The sequence below is a fragment of the Aptenodytes forsteri genome, unplaced genomic scaffold (genome assembly GCF_000699145.1).
Source record: "Aptenodytes forsteri isolate BGI_AS27 unplaced genomic scaffold, ASM69914v1 Scaffold278, whole genome shotgun sequence".
NCBI classification, from domain to species: domain Eukaryota; kingdom Metazoa; phylum Chordata; class Aves; order Sphenisciformes; family Spheniscidae; genus Aptenodytes; species Aptenodytes forsteri.
This window is the reverse complement of record NW_008795907.1, coordinates 3,191,402-3,210,653: the sequence shown is the minus strand read 5'-3', so window position 1 is coordinate 3,210,653 and position 19,252 is coordinate 3,191,402. Positions and strand designations below refer to the sequence as shown.

The 19,252-nt window shown below is 36.8% G+C and overlaps 1 protein-coding gene across 1 annotated transcript in view; it reads left to right on the top strand.

The window, feature by feature from the left end:
• The window catches only part of UGGT1 (UDP-glucose glycoprotein glucosyltransferase 1), a 44,974-nt gene that overhangs the window by 10,477 nt on the left and 15,245 nt on the right, over nucleotides 1–19,252 (top strand). The window contains exons 11-26 of the mRNA XM_009284285.2: nucleotides 1,062–1,122; nucleotides 4,202–4,293; nucleotides 4,963–5,113; nucleotides 5,390–5,509; nucleotides 6,617–6,702; nucleotides 7,158–7,293; nucleotides 8,419–8,550; nucleotides 10,327–10,491; nucleotides 10,715–10,835; nucleotides 11,600–11,698; nucleotides 13,082–13,105; nucleotides 13,631–13,725; nucleotides 14,391–14,597; nucleotides 15,244–15,375; nucleotides 16,341–16,471; nucleotides 18,882–18,977. Coding sequence (XP_009282560.1) covers nucleotides 1,062–1,122; nucleotides 4,202–4,293; nucleotides 4,963–5,113; nucleotides 5,390–5,509; nucleotides 6,617–6,702; nucleotides 7,158–7,293; nucleotides 8,419–8,550; nucleotides 10,327–10,491; nucleotides 10,715–10,835; nucleotides 11,600–11,698; nucleotides 13,082–13,105; nucleotides 13,631–13,725; nucleotides 14,391–14,597; nucleotides 15,244–15,375; nucleotides 16,341–16,471; nucleotides 18,882–18,977 — 1,848 coding nt within the window. The remainder of the gene's footprint in view (nucleotides 1–1,061; nucleotides 1,123–4,201; nucleotides 4,294–4,962; nucleotides 5,114–5,389; nucleotides 5,510–6,616; nucleotides 6,703–7,157; nucleotides 7,294–8,418; nucleotides 8,551–10,326; nucleotides 10,492–10,714; nucleotides 10,836–11,599; nucleotides 11,699–13,081; nucleotides 13,106–13,630; nucleotides 13,726–14,390; nucleotides 14,598–15,243; nucleotides 15,376–16,340; nucleotides 16,472–18,881; nucleotides 18,978–19,252) is intronic.

Sequence of the window (19,252 nt, the reverse complement as noted above, 5' to 3'; positions counted from 1 at the left end):
AGACAGGCAGCATTGGTTGGGTTAATGTCCGAGTTTCCATTTAGCTGGAAGCAAACACTGGGGAATGTTTATGCAGAGAAGCCTATGTTCTTCAGCCTATGGTTACAAAGAGGATCTTACAGTGTTTTTCTTGGATGGCAGTTGATGTGGACTGGTGGAAAATTTGACAGATTATCTGTGCTATTTTGTTGTGAGATGCTTCTGAACCTTTTGCATCAAGTCCTCAAGAATTTATTGGATAGGCTTTCTGTTTGGTGGCTTTAAGGTTTATCTATTCACTGGATCCCACTCTTCTGGGATTCACTTTGCCAAACAGCCCAGTCAATCTCATGTCAGAGACTGATGCGCAATTCCACTGTTTTTTTGCACTTTGTCAATGACTGTCTTGAGCATATTCAAATTAATTTCAAGAAATTCAGTCACAATCTGGCCTGCCCAACCAGTCTAGAAATGTATTTCTTTTGATAAATTCCATGACCTCGGTTGTGAAGATGATACTATAGGAGCTCCTCCTTTTTGAGTAGGTGGAGATATACCCAAGAGTAAAAAGAAACTGAATTCTGGTCTTATTTCCCACTAACTGATGTAAAAATTGTGCTATTTATAGCTTCTTAAGGTAGGCATTGCACTCTTGTGTTTTTAGTCAGATCTGTGAGCTGTACTCGCCCATTCTGTGATGACGCAATCACTAGATCCAGTGTAAGGAAAGGAATGGGAACCCACAATGAGGAGTGAAATCTCCCTATTTTCTGCTGCCAGCCTCCACCTCTACCTTTCTGGCAGCTGCCCACTTTTATTATGGTTAATGTGAAATTAGACACTGAGAGTTGGCATGTGGTTAACATTTTTATGTTCTGTTGAATTATATAGTATAAGAAAAAATAGTGCATCCTACTGTTTAATGGTACCACGAAGTGCAAATGCTTCTGATTGCAGCTCTTTATACTAGGAGACTAAATGTATTTATAGATAAAGTACAAAAAGGAGGATATGTAGATATCTGATCTATGCATTAGATAAACAGAAAGATGATTCACAGCATGATTTTTTTATTTCTGTAGAGCCATAACAAAAACAGTTGTTTCTTCGGAACTCAGAGCAGAAATTGAAGAGAACCAAAAGGTAATGCTTCCAGAAAGTAACATAGTGCTTTTGCACTTATGTTTTAATATAAATTCAAGCTCTGAAAATAATGATTCTATTTAAAAGTTTACATTTTGCTCAAAATAGTAACCCGGTATTTTCAGGCGTAACTTTGTTATAGTATGCATCTGGGAAGTAAAGAAGTGGTAGATTTTCAAACATGGATTAGGAACATAATTTAGCTTGTTTGCTTAAATATGAAAATATTGGTCATAAATTCTTTGAGTGAGATCACTGTGTTGGGGAATGATGATATGGGGGTTTGTTCACAGAGCTGCCCCTACAATGGTTATTCACAGTACTCAAGTGTTCTCATAGTTATTTGGCAAGCACTTGTTAATGTATATGAAAGTGACCTGTTCAGTATCTGAACTCAGAATCTGGTAACTGTATTTATTTATCTTTATAAAATTAACTTTAAATACAATTAAAGTATTATGTTGTTAACCCTGGGGGAAAAAGTTTATTTACAGAAAACATACAGCATTGGTGTTCTTAGGATTTCCATGCAGACTGTCTTAATCTGATCTACAGGACAGGACTGTGTCAAAAATGAAGCAGTAGAAATTTTGATGTCTGTGTCACATCAGTCTTTACTTAGTTTCTGAGTTACATATTTGTAGTGATGACTTGCCAGCTAAAGTTGTATAGAAATGGTTAGTATGTTTCTTGTTAGAACTGTGCCTGGGGGGTGGCCGCCTTTCAGTCTTTGACCTAGTTCTTATTTGAGTGGTATAGCAGATGTGTAAACTTTGAATGTCATAGCACTACTCGTCCTGGGTAATAGTTAAAAAGAGACTGACTTCAAGTTACTGATTTTAGGTTTTGATTGTATTCTGAACTTCTCAAAAGCAACTAGATATTAAAAGTGTGAGTGTTTTTTAGTGGAAGTAATTAGAGTCAAAATGTCGTTATATCTTTTAGATTATTTTAAAATGTCTGAGCTGGATGGAACGTAGCTTGTTAGAAAGCTATTGCTTGAAAAGCAAATATATTAAGTATCTTCTTACGGTTTTAAGGATGCAGAAGAAATTTAGTTCTCATTACCCAATTTGAGATGGTGCTTAGATATCTGAATTCATCAGTATTTACAAGGAAGTCAGAGAATAAACTCAAAACCTTTTACTATGGCTTAGAATGATTCATACTATATGGAGGAAATGGGTCCAATGTTGGTGCTTTGAGAGTGAAACTAGCAAAGGAATAAAATTTAACAGCTGTCCAAGTAAGTCTACATGTGCTTTGAAACAGAATCATAAAAAAACCCCAGGGTACGAGGGACCTCTGGAGGTCATTGAGTAGGCTCTGGTGTTTGCAGAAAAATGTTTCAACAGCTCTATTGTGTACTTGGCATTAGCAAAGCACTGAAAAAAACAATAGCCACTTGGGAATTTTGTACAATTCAAATACACCTGGTAGTGCAGTCTGGATACAGTGTGAAATAGAACTGTAAGATGGTAATAAAAACAAAGCCAAACAACAGCTTTTGTTATATGACCTACACCGATCTGTTCATACATTTCAGTCTCGCTTGGTATTAATAGGAAGAATACAAAGTATGTTAAGTACACACTTATGTCTGTTTAAAATCTAATCAATGATATTTGGCTAGTCTAGTAGTAAATGCAAAGTTACCTGAAATCTACTTACAAGTCCCATGAGACTCCTGTTCTGAAAGAGAAATCCCTTGTTGTTCAATAGCGATAAAATCAGAAAAGAAGGGATGCGGTTTGACACTGTCGTCCGGTGTGGTTCTGGAAGGGACAAAGTATAGAATGTAAGTGCAAGCTAAAGCTACCTGGTGGCTTTTCTGTTATGTGTTAGATCAGACTGGTCCACAGGTAAACCCATGATTTTGTGGATTCATTTTTATTCAAAGTATGTCTAGGCTACTAGATCCAGATCTGGCTAGATCTAACCCTGCCCTTTAAAGCTGTTCTTTGCATGACACAGTTTGTGTGGATATTATTTGATAGTGAAGTTCACTGCTATTAGTAAGTTATAGTTTATTCCATAATTATCCACAGAAAGATACAATTTAACACTGCATGTACTCAGCTCTTCTCTGGGAGCTTTTTTATTTAATAAAAGATATAAATCCTTCCTGATTAGACGCTGCTTTCCTGTTCTTGGTACTTCACATGGTACTTTGCTATTTCTCTGTTTGCTTTGCTTACATTCTTCATGATATTAGTGTTTTTAAATATCCAAATACTATGTTTCTCCTTCCGTGTTCATCATGCCTCTTAATAGAATTTTGTAACTGGTACTGCAAGACAAAAATGATGTTGCTTTCTTCCAATACCTCTTAAGTTTTTAAACAGAATTTTTCATGCTAGAGTTGGGAAATTTGCTTCAGGAGTACTGTGTTTTATTCACCTCTCCTGATTCAAAATTGTTCTCTGTGATGGTGCCTCCTTTCAGGGGCAAATATCCATTCAAATGGGGTACTGCTTAGAGGTACTCGGAAGAAATTCCAAAATATCGATAAGACTTTTTCCCTTTGTGTGCTGCCTGATTTTGGGGAGATCAGACTACGGTGGCAGCTCATCTACTTTTCATTGATGACATATCCACTAGGTCAGGACTTAACTGGTACCTTAAACACAGTAGTTAGTTCCACTAGCGAGCGCCATGCAATATCCAGCAGTTTAAGTCTGTTCTGCCCAAAACTGCGTGTTAAGAGCTAAGACAGGTAACTGGATGCTATTTGTCCATGTACTTCGTGGGCTGTCAGCTAAAAAAAAATTAAATTACTTCTCTCAAGCATTTCTAATTATTTAATCTGAGTATATTTAAAAAGTCTACTCAGGGACTTTCCAATGCACTACCGAATCATGTAGAAACAAATGGAAGTCCCATTTATGCATCTATGCACTAAATAGCTTCAGTTGTTTTTTTCCTCTGGTATGGATGTGCGCACAAAGTCAGCAAAGACTGTAGTTGACAAGTAATGTAATGCAATAAGGGAGATGAAATTTACAACTTTGACACATTAAACTCAATAATTTTTTTTCTGTGCAGGGCATTCTTCTAATGGCCTTCTACTTTCTTTCAGTATTTCAAAGGAACATTAGGATTACAACCAGGAGATTCTGCCCTGTTCATCAACGGACTACTTATTGATTTAGACACTCAGGACATATTTAGGTAGGAATGTTTTCTTTTTCAGAATAATTGTATCCTGTTTAGGAGCTTGCATCCTGCTTGTGCATAGATAATGAAGTAATTTAGACAGTTTTGAACCTTCTGCACAAAGCCTGTATCTAGACTAGGTTTAATTGTTAAGTACTGGAAAAAGCAAATCATGGTTCCTTCTGTTACGTAAGTGCATTTCTAACAAAAAAGCTGATGTGAAAACTGGAAGACCCTTGAATATTGGAATGGGAAGTCACCTTTCTACTGTTCTTTTGATCTGTGCTGTGACTAGCAAGATTTTGGTCTCCAAGACTGTCAACATACAGATTTTACTCTGAAGATAGTAGACTAATTCTCAAAGGATAAACCACTGTAAAGTTTTCATCTGAAAACCACCCTATATCTTTGTCAAGATTTGTTTCAGTAACACAGAATTGAAATTACATATGTATATCATGCTTTAGTTATTTTGATTTAATGTAGTTTTTGCTAGAAATATAATACAATTGAATAGGTTTAAGTTATCTCAAGTTTCTTAGGACAGTTAGAAATAGGTGATAAATAAGAAGTAATGCACAGACATGGCAGACTTGTTTATACTTTCATCTGTTAACCCTTAGGATAAGGCAAGTTATTTGCTGTGTCTTTAAAATTCAACAACACTTTTTCTTTTCCTTCCAGCTTGATTGATGTGCTACGCAATGAAGCCCACGTTATGGAAGGCCTGCACAGCTTAGGAATTGAGGGTCTTTCCTTGCACAATGTTCTGAAGTTGAACATTCAGCCATCAGATTCCGACTATGCTGTGGACATTAGAAGCCCTGCTATTTCAGTGCGTATGGTTTTATGAAAGAAATACCTTATTTGCCATTGGGCAGTGCATTCTTAAGCTGTCAGGGGAACTTTTGTTCTTATCTCACAATCAGCTCTGAAACTGCAGTGAAGAAAAAAAGACAAGGTTATAAATATAATTAGCTCTTCTTAAAAAGCTTAACTTTTTATTCGTACAGTTCTCAATATAGAGTCTGATTTCAAAATATTTTGCAGTCTCAGACTCGAGCAGGAGGACTGTCAATCATTTAAGTGCCTTTATTTTTTTTTTTCTTAGTGGATCAACAATCTTGAAGTTGACAGTCGGTATAATTCCTGGCCTTCCAACGTGCAAGAACTGCTGCGTCCCACGTTTCCAGGCGTGATCAGACAAATTAGAAAAAACTTTCATAATTTTGTAAGTAGTAATCTGACTAGAAATGAAATGTGCATTTTTTTTCAACAGCAGGGACATTAGCTTTTGCAACTTACCTACATATATGCTGGATTCCCTGTCACTTAAATATCTTGCGATAGGATGCTTTTTTAAAAGGTTTTGTTCTACCTGTACTAGTAAGTTATGGCCGAGATTCAGAGATTACTGAGCATGATTCTCTGGCATCTATTAGATGCCACAAATTGCTTCATCAGTGGAAAAAACTATCACCTGACAAGTGAGAATTTGGTGCATTTCAACTTTGTGATAATAAATGAAGTTGGTTAATGAAATCCCTCAAATAATGAAATCCAAACCAACTTCAGTTGTTTCAGTTAGAAAGCATTCTTGCACCAAGACTTCAAAAGATGATCATCGGTCCTCAGCTTAGTCCTGGGTGTCCTTTTAGTCTCTAGGTAAACTACTTAAAGTTAGATCTCATGAGTTTGTAAATTCTGTACTGTAACTCTTGCATGTGGCAGAGTGGCCCCATAGGAAAAAGGACTCCTCTGATTAGTGGCAAATAAGGACTTCAACCACCTCAAGGTGTGGGAGCATTAATGTGTTATCTTTTTCTCTGGAGTTCAGTACTTTTAACATTGAAATTATTAAATGAAAAGGCAACACTTGGCATGAATAAAGGGCCCTAAATTCATTCTGGATGGCCCAGTTCTGTCTGGGTTTGGGCTTGCTCTGAGAATGTCTTAGCAGCATCGGCTTTCCAGGGGGTTGAGCAGAGCAACGCTGTGTTCCTCAGCTCTGACAAATGCCTGTCTCCCATGCACATCTTAATGGGTGGATTTGTGCATACGCAGAGGCAGAAGCCTAGATGCTAGGGGATACTGAGGTAAAGTACGTAACGAGTCTGGTCTCTTCTGGTTAAAGGAGTGGTTGAGACAGGGTATTTTAGACAATGGACTTAGACTTTAGAAGAAACTATTATTTAGTGGGCCTCATATCCCTGGCAGTGTACAAAATAGGACTAACGATAATTCTGCACTGAAAGGTGAATGAAGCTATCTCTCATCAAAAACCCGTATTTAATCTTCTTAAGGGAATAGAAACTTTTCACTTGTAATTTATATGCAGGTGCTGATAGTAGATCCTATTCACGAGACCACAGCAGAATTACTGAATGTGGCAGAGATGTTCTTCAGTAACCACATCCCACTGAGGTAATCACTACGTTTTAACGGGAATTTTTTTACATCAGTTTTATTTTTGTGACTTTTGCAATTGTAAAATTCTCATTGCTAGGGCACTGTAGAAATGTTAGGTATCTTGTATTGGTGGTTGGGAAGGGCATATACTAAATACTGTTTCTTATTTAAAATTTTTTTAATATAACTTTTGCTAGCAGCAAAACAGAGTTCAGTTTCTTTAACAGTCCAAAAGAAACTTAAAAGCAAGTACTTTGGATGAGAGAGAGATGAAAAGCAAGATTCTGATGGACTCACCATTAGAGATTATATGTGCTAAGTTTGATTCCTGGCTGCTCTGCTCAAAATCTTATCAGTCTATTCCGGAAAAAGCCTTTGTCTAAGATGATGATCATACCTGACAGTTATATGAAGAGTTGATTATTTATTAGTATAATAGATTCATGATCTGGGGATTTGTTTGGTTGCAGGATAGGACTAGTCTTTGTGGTTAACGACTCAGAGGATGTCGATGGACTTCAGGATCCTGGTGTTGCCCTCCTTAGGGCATACAATTATGTGGCACAAGAAATGGACAATAATTATGCCTTCCAGACTGTCATGTCTGTAAGTATTCATTTAAAAGGGAAATCAATGTTTTAATATTTTTCATGTATGTAAGATTATGTTAATGTGCTAATATATAGATAATGGAATAAATTTTTCTTTGACTCAGTGAGTATTCAGAGTATCTCCAAATACTAGTACCACACAATACATGTTTCTTTGTAAAGTGCTTCTGACTGAACTTTAACAAATGAGACTAGATTTAAATGTGACACTTAACACTTTTGCACGTTTTTCTGATACTATGTATGTAAGATTATGTTAATGTGCTAATATATAGATAATGGAATAAATTTTTCTTTGACTCAGTGAGTATTCAGAGTATCTCCAAATACTAGTACCACACAATACATGTTTCTTTGTAAAGTGCTTCTGACTGAACTTTAACAAATGAGACTAGATTTAAATGTGACACTTAACACTTTTGCACTTTTTTCTGATACTGCCTCTGCTCATTCTGCCAATGACTTCTAAACTGCCGTATCCCTTCAATATTATAATTTGTTTTGAACAGTTCCTGCTGCATACTTTTGCCACATCAAAGGATAACATAGGTGCTAGTAAATGCATTTTCACTTGTGGTTTGACACTGCTGTACAAAGCTACAAGCGGGGGCATACTGTAATGTTAAACTGCTGGTGACTTTTATTCTCTTTTTTTTTTTTTGGTATGTATTTGTAAGTCGAAATAAAATCTTGTGCCTTCAGGAGGGAAACAGTTACCTACTTTACATGTGAGGTCTGTTGTATTATTTATAAACGTGTCTTGAGTTCTGAAGGGAAAAGCAGCTCTTTGGATATGCTTTACTTGAGCCTTTTTTGCCCTAAGCACTACTTTTCCCCCTCAAACACCTTTTCTAATTAAAGATGCAAGTTGTTGTTATTTAAAGAAATAGATGGTATTTACCTCCTTCCAATCTCACTGGAATGACTACAAGCTAAACCAAGATAATTATAAAAGCTACAAGAGCTGTTATTGCAGCTAATAAATATGAAAATATGTTTTGCAATCTGGCTGTTAATGCCTTATAATTACTGGAATACAGGTGACAGGTCAACTTACCTTTGGTAAGGACAGAAGTTTTACAGTTGCAGCTGTAAACTTATATTTGTATCCCCCTTTCAGATATATAACAAAGTAAAAACAGGAGATCAGCTGAAAGTGGAGCATGTGGTTAGTGTTCTTGAGAAACAGTATCCTTATGTGGAAGTCAACAGCATTCTGGGAATTGATTCTGCCTATGATCAAAACAGAAAGGTAAGAATTCATGAAACAGAGCTTTTTTTCACTTTTTTTGTTTCAACACCGTTTTGAAAATATAGTTACTCGGAATTTCTTGATCCAATTCTCTTACTAACCAGGTAGCTATTTTGTTATCACATTGGGTGACTTTTAGTAATACTTTAATAAGTATTTATGTTCAGCACAAAGCTTTATATAATATACATAATATATATAAAATATATTGTAATATGTATTTTTATAAAAATCTATATGTATAGTACTAGAACCAAGGTAACTTTCTTGTGATTCATAAGTCATGCTTTCGTTCTGGCATGCAGACTTTAGTAGAGTTTAAAATTGCTTGGGAAAAAAAAAATCAAGGTGATGGAATGGTTCATAAGAAAACCATGGGGCTCAATGTCTGGGAGGGATTGGTGTGGGTTTTCTTTATCAGTATTTGAACAGTGTGTGAGATAAAGTAATGATGATGAATTCAGACTGCCTTTCCTATAGCAAGGCATTCAACAATCTTCCTCAAATAATTTCTTGAAGTTATTTTTAGGGTTGATACTTTTCTGTATGGAGAAAACTGGGACAGCAAATCACTATTGGATCACTTATATGTGAGATGAAGCAGATTTTCTTTGGGGTTGTTTAGGGGGATGGTTATGTATTTCTGTTGAATATTCTAAAAGAAAGACTGAAAATACTGTCTGCAATAGCTCTGTAACACAGATGATACTGCCTACATCTGTAAATGTAAGGAATGCAGTCAGGGTTATATAAATAGGCTTGTATGCACACACGCTTTCTATCTTCCGATGTAGGAAAGTGAAAGGAAAAGCATTTTGAGGAAATCAAAACCAATAAAAGCAAGGCAGACATTTTTGTATGACAGGAGAGGCCTTTTCAGTTTACATACTAGATGCCAAATCAAACCCAAATGAAACAAAAGCAACAACACCCCCCTCCAAGAAACTCCTAACACATGCAAAGTGTTCTCCCCCAGAAGACTTGAGAGGCCATTCCGGGGGCCTTGCTGCAACTGGTGTACCTGACACCATTCAGCACAACCACATCTGAAAACATTGCAAAGCCTTCGGATAAGGAAGGAAGCCTTTAGAAAGAGGTTCTCTCCATATAAAGGACACAAGTTAAAACAACACTGAGCACTCTTTCACGTGATCTGAGCTTTGTGATATTTGTGTCCTTAAAAGGTCTTGAAAGCCCTCCATAAGAACCTCTACACAGTAGAACCTGGTTAGCTTCTGTCCATAACAGAGTATCAATAATGATGGTGCATTTTGCAGTGGTTACATGAAATGGGGAAATTTGTCTTGACGTAATAACCCCCTCCCCCACAAGTAAATGTTTTTTCACAAGTTTAAGAACATGTTCTTAAAAAGAAAAAACTTCTACCCTGTCTTACGTTACAACTATCAATGCTTGCATTGCATTTGCTTCCATATGCAAAGTCAGATTTCGTGTTGTCCTTTTTTTGCTATTACCAGAAAGTGCTCACTGGAATCAGTTTATTTACAGTATGAACTTAATGGAGTATTTTACACTTACGTATTATGAAGTAACTTTTTTTGCTTTGAAACTCTGAAAGATAAGGACATCTTCTGCATGTAAGATACAGAAAGTGTCTTATGCACTGTGTAAAATTAATATTCTCTGTATCATATAAAAACTGGAAGGACATCTTAGTGTGATTAGAATAGACTTGTGTGGATATTGGATGGAAACATTATGAACCCTTGTGGTAATGGGCTGACGTGGTAAAGCTACTTCCTTCCTTGTATTTAGGCAGCGAGAGGTTACTATGAGCAAACGGGTGTAGGTCCTCTCCCTGTTGTGCTGTTCAATGGAATGCCGTTTCAAAAAGATCAGCTGGATCCTGATGACCTAGAAACTGTGACAATGCACAAAATCCTGGAAACCACAAGCATCTTCCAGCGAGCCGTGTACCTGGTAGGTGCTGAGTTCAGCTGTGACTTTAGAGAGAAATAAGATTTGGAAAAACTGACTCAGAAGTCCCTGAATATGTAATACACAAGACAACTTAACTTGCATAATTTCTTGGTTTGTTTTTGTTGTTGTTGTTGTGAGTTTTTTGTTTGTTTTGTTTGTTAAGTTATCTAAGGCAAATATACATGTGAAATAACAAATATTGCTTCTTTCTTCTTTCCTTCAGGGTGAATTATCTAATGACCAAGATGTGGTTGAGTATATCATGAACCAGCCTAATGTTGTTCCAAGAATTAACTCAAGAATCTTAATGTCTGACAGAGAGTACCTAGATCTGACAGGAATGAGTAAGGGATGCTTTTAATTGCGTTAAACCTGAAGTATCTGAGTCAAAGACTTTTGCTGTCCCAACAGAAAGCTGTAGTGGCAAAGTCTTAACAGCACTCCAAGTGATGTTCTAGCCCTGGTGCTGGGGGAGATGTTATGTACAATAACAACATTAATGTCTGCAGATTTTTCAGAACAGTAATTTGTTTTGATTTTATACAAATCTTTAGGGGAATATGACTCATAAAGTTGAGAAATTAGCAATGCTAGCAAAAGCCAAGAACAGTCATATAATGTATAAAGCAACAGCTTGTTTCTTTGAGCAGAGATTGACAGTCATCTCTGGAATTACTTAAGATTTGCTGTGCCATATATTTTAGAACTCTTCATGGCTAAATGTATTAACTTCCAATGCAGCGACTCTGCTGTAACAACAGTATTGCAAAAACTACCTTTTTTGAGTTGCTTGAAAAGTAGTAACACAATGGATTTTTAAATTTATACTATTTACATAAATTAACTTCAACTAAATGAGACTTGAACAGTTCTTTCAACTGACTTCTGCATATCAAATATGCAATGTAGTTAATTAATGTAACTTATGAGACAACACAAATATATTCCTCAGCTTATTATATGTTAACAGTGGAAATGAGACATAAAAAGCAGTATCATGAGGAGCAAAATGGGATGTGTTCTTAATGTTCTGGTAATAGTAGTGATTTTTCTTTCATTTTACAAGGAATAGTTTGCTTTGGCATCTAATACTTTTTCTCTTCCTCAGATAACTTTTATGTGGATGACTTTGCTAGATTTACCACGTTGGATTCCAAAGATAAGACAGCTGCTGTCGCAAACAGCATGACTTACTTAACAAAGAAAGGTAACATCTGCAGTGGATTATGAACCCAAATCTAATCTTATGTGTGTTTCAAAGTGTATATACAGTACTCAACACACGCATTGAGCCTTGTTCAGGCCTGTGGGTAATGGCGCAATCTAAGTGTTAAAAAAAAAAAAAAAGACTTTTTTATAAGGCATGGCATCTACATGGAACAAGAATGTTCCCCTATTTAAACCCAGCCTTCAATGAATAATGAAGTCCCACCCAACCTGCTCTTGCTATATTGCAAATGACCACCAGAAATGCAGCAGTGTAAGCTCTGCAGTGACGCTGACTAGAAAAATACAAAAGGCAATCTAGCTCTCTGTCTCATAATTCAAAATTACTAAAAGTTACATGGATTCAGAAGAAAATTGTTATTGGCCATTATGTAAGACAACACCTAACGTGGTCTGTGCTGTTTTTATTGCTCCAGTGCATGTACTACTTTTTCAATGATAGTATTGTTTTATTAGTTATACGTAAAGTCTCCCATTAGTGTTAAAACTCAGCTGTACTTCTCAATGTAAGAAGTGCATGCACAGACATAATACAGTGCTTAATCAGGCCTTTCCTATATCCATTTTGGTTAGGAGTCATAAATAAGCTGCTGTCATTTGAACCAATTCCTCTTGTTCCTGTCTGTCGTCTTTACTAGACTCTCACAAGTGTCCCCAGTACTATCTCCAGCCACTGCCACCTGCATGCATTGCCTTAAATGTTCCCATTGCTCCATCTGTCTTGTATTTGCCCTTGGTTCATTTTCAGTCTCTTTAGATCTGAACAAGTTTCTTGTTTTCCCTTTGTTGAGTATTAATTAAACCTACACCTCCGCACGCTCATTTGAAAGTGTGCATTAATTTTCAATCCCACGGCTTGACAGTTTTGGGTCACTGCCCCTTCTATCACTTAAGATATTTAATAACTGGTATCTGATTACAGTAATGCTGTAGCACATTTATTTTCTAAAATAATAGGGATGATATACATATTGCTGGCTCAGCAACAGTACTGAAATAGCACTGTCACGCTAGTTTTTAAAGAGAGAAGATAACAGAAACGGTTAACATCCAAGTCGTAATGGCATGGCAGTTTTTGCAAACGGTCTTCAGAATGATGCCTTCATGGTATGGTATGAAATTGGTAATATGTAGTATAATTAGTGCTCTAGCATGAAAATAAAGCATCAATCTGTTTGAGGGGAAGAAAAGGTCAAAGCTTATTCTAATAAAATTATCACAAACTTGTTGCTTGTTGGACTTGAACTTTAGTTATTCAGTTATGCCCAGTACAGTGCTGCAGCTTCTTGATACACATTGGGATTACTATCAAATTATTAATGTCTCTCTCCTTTCCCCCCTTTCCTTTCTGCTTTTTGACCAGGAATGTCTTCCAAGGAGATCTATGGTAACTCATGCTTTAGTATTTCATATGTTGTTGTTCTGGGAATTTTCTGGTTCCTTTGTAACATTGGCTTTAGAACCAGCAGGAAATGAAGTAAGCTGTTTAAATGCATGTTTGCTTCAGCACTTTTTTTCTCTATACAAAACTGATTTTGTGAACTAACAGCTTCACTTTGAAGAAGCGGTATGTCTGTACCCTAGTTGGAATCTGTAAGTTATTTATAGGTTCTTTTATAATTTCTAAATCAAAAAGGTAGCAAAAAAAAAAAAAATATCCAGCTTAGAAACAGTGATGCATGCTATCCCATGTGGGTTTTATGAATGAGGTAAATGAAACCTAATATAATACCAATACTATTATTCTTGTCTTGCCAGACTTCATAGCTTAGCTTCATCTGTATCTTCCTTATGTAATTTTACTTTTTTTGAAACCTTTGCATGTGCATCATATTTCTCCTCCAAATGAGGAAAAACTGAAGCTTTCCTTCCCTTCACCCTCAAATTTCTCCCACTCTTTTTTTAATTGCAGATGATTCCTTTGTTAGACCTGTTACTTTTTGGATTGTTGGTGATTTTGATAAACCTTCAGGAAGGCAATTGTTGTATGATGCCATTAAACATCAGGTAGGTAATGTTTTCATTTGAACAGGTTAGCAGTGCTGATAAAGCAGTAGGTAGAGGCTTGAAAAACACGAGTTGTGCTTCTTCCTGTTGTATGACCTGGGGAGATCGGTTCTCCCTGCAGGGTCTTTAATTTCCAGCCTCATCTTATTTGCAGGAGCTGGAACATTGCTGACCTTCTTGTACTAGGACAGAATCCCCTCTTAGCACTACGCTAATACAATAAAGAAAAGATGTTCTTTTCAGCCCATGGTTCTAAATTGAAGATGTCTGTGTTTCAGTTTGGAGATGAACGTGAGCATTGCTCTCTGCTCTGTCTCATTTGTTCCAGGAAGATAACTGAACCATAAAAATAGATAGCTTACTCCTAAATCACTGTTTTGCCAGACCTCTGAGCAGTGGCCATGGTCCTTTATCTCTTATGTAGCACAGTATTACCTAGAAGATTCCTGTCACAATGGTGGCTATACATAAACTAAATACTTGATGTTAAATTAGTTCATTCATCCTTTTAACCTTGTGCTGTTATTTACCTAATTTGGAATCTGGTTTTCTGGTTAAGAAATACAAAGCTTTTGCTATAGAGTTTATTGTAATAGATGACGACTTCTCATTTAAAACACACCTGAAATCTAAAACTTTCCTTATGCATGTTTCATTGAACACAGAAATCCAGCAATAATGTTCGAATTAGCATGATTAATAATCCTAGTGAAGATCCAAATAGCCAGAATACACTTGTCGCTAAAGCCATATGGGCGGCTCTACAGACACAAACGTCAAATAATGCCAAGAACTTCATCACCAAAATGGCAAAAGAAGAAATTGCGAAGGCATTAGAGGCAGGAGCCGACATTTTAGAATTTGCTGTTGGGGTAAGCATGTTTGTTGGTATTTACAAAGGTAGGGTACTTCACTTGTTCTTCTAATGAATTTTTTAGCGTAGTATGTTCGTATGCAAAAGATGCAGTAACAACGGAGAGTAACACTCTTGGTTTTGGTGTTGGTTTTGTTTTTTGCTCTGAAAGCTAAACTTACCTAAATATAACAGTGCATCTAAAAACAAAGTAAATCCTCATACACATCAAAGCTACATAACTTTGAAAAGTCAAAAGGAATGGAGATTCAGGGATCTATTTAAGTGAGTCAGTTCTTTCTTGGGGGGTTAAGGGAGAACTATAATCTCTTTAAAAAGCTGAGGGAAAAAAAATTACAATTACATTTCTCAAAGTAGGTTTAAAAAAAAGTTAGGCAAGAATCACTTAAGAACAGAAGAATGGAACAACTGGTCTAAGTAACAACAATTACTAGGGCTGTGGCCCTTCACATCATAAGTTGTGATAATGTTTGAAGGTGACAGGCAAGAACTAGGCTTAAGACCACAAAGAAAAGGGACCTGGGGATAAATTTTAGCAAGATATAAAGATGTTCTTGAATGGAAACAGAAAAGGTGCATTTAAAAAAAGTGTGCAGAGGTGTACTTTTCTTCCCATTTCAACGTCAAGTATTCTTTTCTTTCAGGGTATGGATATCAATATTTTCAAAGAAGCCTTTGAATCTCCCAAGGTGGATTTTATTCTGTCCCATGCTATATATTGCAGAGACGTTTTAAAGCTGAAGAAGGGGCAGAGGGCTGTGATCAGCAATGGAAGGGTGAGATCAATGAGCTGACAGTAAAGAGAGATACCACACGTGGGAAGGAAGCAGACCTCGAGCAGCAGAGTCTAGGGATCAGACACAGAGTCTCAGCCTTCTTTAGGTCTCAGCAGTCTTTAGGACTGCTTCCAGTTTGGTTTATTCAGACCTGCAGTGACCTTTTCTTTGTACTGTGTGCAGTTAGTGGTTGGTGTTTTGTACAAATTCAGATCTCTCAGTAACAGAGTTGCTTTCATGTTGGCAGTGATTTGAGTCCAGGGGCAGAAAGGGATGATAAATTTCAATGATTGTGCTGCTTCAGTTCATTGGGCAAAATGCTGCTGTATCTGGCCCTGGTCAAGGTGCCTTGGTCTCTTCCACCAGCTCTTTTTACAATAGCCGCTTAGATTAGGCAAATTATGTTACAATAGTATTTCACTGCAAATAATGAAACCCAGCTGCATACAGCATTCCGTTTTCTTCTGTCATCTGCTTGCTAGTTAGAAAAAAAAAAAAAGGCAAGTTCCAGTGGCTACTGTATACTTTAATGGGTTAAAAATTTCAAGCGATGAGTTGTGGTATTCTATTTCTCTCATTAGCAAAATAGCAAGAATTGTCTAGGTAGCTTTTAGGCTTCTGAACGCTAGAGGAGTGAGATTCGCTGGAAATTTGTTCGACTACTGGAATTGGACTGGTATTCTATTGCCCCTTCAAGATGTAGCATTGCATGTGTAATTTAATATGTCTGATTTTTGCAAACCAAGCACTCAGTGAAAATTTTAAGCATTTATTTTATGCCTTAGTCTGGGACTCTTGGCTCTAAATAGCTAGAATTCTCTCTTAAACTCTGCTGCCATTGACATTAATATCAGCCTAAACAATTTATACCCACTGAGACTGGGCTGGAGTATTTATTTAAAACATCTTTGAATTTTGCTTCAGCGTAACCTTACCTAATAACGCTGATTCCGCTTTCTTTGTAGATTATTGGACCGTTAGAGGATGGTGAGATGTTCAACCAGGATGATTTCCATCTCCTTGAGAACATCATACTAAAGACATCAGGACAGAAAATCAAATCTCAGATTCAGCAGCTGGGATTTGAAGAAGATCTGTAAGTAAACGTGAAGAGGCTTACAAAAAAGTGGTGGTACTCTTGATAACGTGACTTTCTGCAGCCTCGAGAAAAAGCTTTATCAAGTACACTCTGAATAGGTGCTATAAACAAACATGCATGTGTTCAGATGGTCAAGGCTCAGCTGTTCAGAGGGGCAAGTGAGAAAGGAAAAAGATGTAAAATATCTTTATTGGGTTTGAAGTGCTTTAGTGACTTTTTTTGTAGTTCACAATCTCCTGGAGGTATGGAGCTTTAACTGTATCTCCCAGATTCAGGAGGCAGTTCTGAGGGTACTGGCAACCCCCCTACTATGGTACTGTGCTCAGGGTTCATTGTTCTTGATTTGTGATCTATATCTAGTAGCAACCTGCCATGGCTGGTCCATTACCTCGTAACGGAAGTTGGAGTTGTGTTGGCTGGAGCCTCACTGACAAGCAGCAAGAAACTGGGAAAGTGCCCAAGTCTGTAGGAATTTACTATAGAACTGTTCAAGTGAACATGAAACAGTAAATATATTGATACTCACTGAGATCACAGTCCCTGGATCACAGCAGCATGGGCAGCAACAGCCTGCTGTGTTATCGGAGGAGTTCAGGAAGTGGTTTCTTGGATTGGGGGGGTCAGGGAGCGATACAGGTGGACTGAAAAAATAAAGAATGAGGGTCGTGATGCATTCTACAGGGGGTGGCTAAATTCATTGCTGTGTTGAACTAGACGAAGTTTCATTCAAGGGTTTAGTTGACTGGTTGGTGACAGCTTTACCAACAGAGAAGATGTCTATATGCAGAGAAGTGGTATAAATTGCTGCACATCATTACATTTATTCTTGAAAATGCTTTCTGCACCGGATTACCTTTCTGCTCCTCTAAATGGAAGAGAAGCCTAACTTTTCATTAATATTAAGGCCTTCAGATTTCTTGTGGGTTTTTCCCCCAGCTGAATCTTAACTGACAGGCTGTTTTAAACCATTTACCTCCAATATATCAGGGTTTCATAACTCACATGTAGGATTACTACGGTATTGATTTAAAAGCAGAAAGAAGGGAAGAAAATAAGACACTGGAGTATGCTTTCTGAATCTGTTTACAGTTCAGCTAAGTGATGCTTGGCCTATCAATATAAAAATTATTTTAGTAATATACTTCACTGTAAGTACTACAGAATCATGTAAACTGCTTTTAACTTTTTAAAGAGAAACAATAGGAAAAGAGGTAGAGATAAGAAAATGAAAATCATAGTTCTAGATAATTATTGCAAAAAGCACAGAGGTGAGCTAATCAAAAGAAAGTCATCTTCAGGTTCAGAAGAACTGAAGTCCATAGGCATGTGTTTGTGTGTTGGAGCTCATAGCTAAGAAGATAGTCTCTCTCATATTTAGCATTACATTTTTCCATGATGCTGCTTGACTGTTACAGGCTGATCAAGTAAGTTAAGCATGAGGTCTTTTGTGCAGAAATCTTGAGTAATTCTGAATCCTAGGAGGACAGGTTTTAACAGCATTCCAAACACTTTTGCATCCATTGCTGTGTTTGGAATCGAAAAAGAAATAAGGGTGATAGGGTGGAGGAAGAGGGCATAGTTTGAACAGAGGCTAGTTTTGGACAAAGCAGTGTTTTTTTGGTTTCAATGCTGCCAAAGTTTTTTGAAAGCTTTTGAAATTATCCGCTGCATTGGAAAACACTGTAGAACTTGGCAGACTTCACCAGGCTTGTGGTTTTGGTATGAACAATTTAAGCAGCTGTCACTATAAATCTGTGAGACTTACTTAATTCAGGAAAAGCTGACAGACCTTTAAGTTACAGTATTGCTTCTTGGCAAAGCTATGATGTACAAATCAATTTTCACTGATCTTTCAAGAGGTTTTACTTTTTCAAGATTAAATATATTCTTAAAATACTAGACTGGAAATTTATGGGAATAATAAAATGGAAGAAGTTGTCAAAAGTAATCATCTTTCAATGATAGGACCCCTCTCACAAAAATTGCTCCACATACAGGATTGCTTCCTAGTTCTTAGAACTGCAGTGTAAAATGGGAAGACTGCTGTGAAACAAGGGTTTGATCTGAATTGCTTACAGGTCTAAAGGTTGGTGCAGTTCAGGAATGCAGTGCCTGTAGCATGGTTGACCCCTAAAATACCAGCTGTTCTGTATTTTTTTACAGGGTTAAACCCTTTGGTACCCTCAGTAATAAGGCTGCAACCTGTTTAAATTAACGGCAGATTAACCCTTAAATATGTTTAATTCTTCAGAGCTTGTGTAGAGAGGTAGTAAAAGTGTTAGTTTGTGTATCAGAATTCAGTCTGTCTTCTTTTTTGCTGCTAACTGGCAGAAATGTATAAGTACACGCATTTTCTGAGTATCATCTGTAAACCTTTTTTTTTTTTCCTTTTCTCTTTATTTTTCAGTGCAAGTGACTTGGTAATGAAAGTGGATGCTCTTCTTTCTGCTCAACCAAAAGGAGAGGCAAGGATTGAATATCATTTTTTTGAAGAACGATACAGGTATAGGATTGCTGGCATTGGCTGAGCAATATGCTTTTCCTTGTCTTTTAATGTTCCTATGATTTTAAGTTGCATTTAACTTCAAGAAAAAAAAAATTAAAAAATAATCCAAGTAGCAATAGGGAAGTCCCCAATAGTTTTCAGGGCACAGTGAGATTCCAGAAATTAATTCTGTCTACCTATCTCTACACACACATATGTATATATGTAATTTTTTTTCTCAATCTAGTTTCAGAAGGCGCATAGCATCTAGGAAGTAATTTGACTTCAGAATG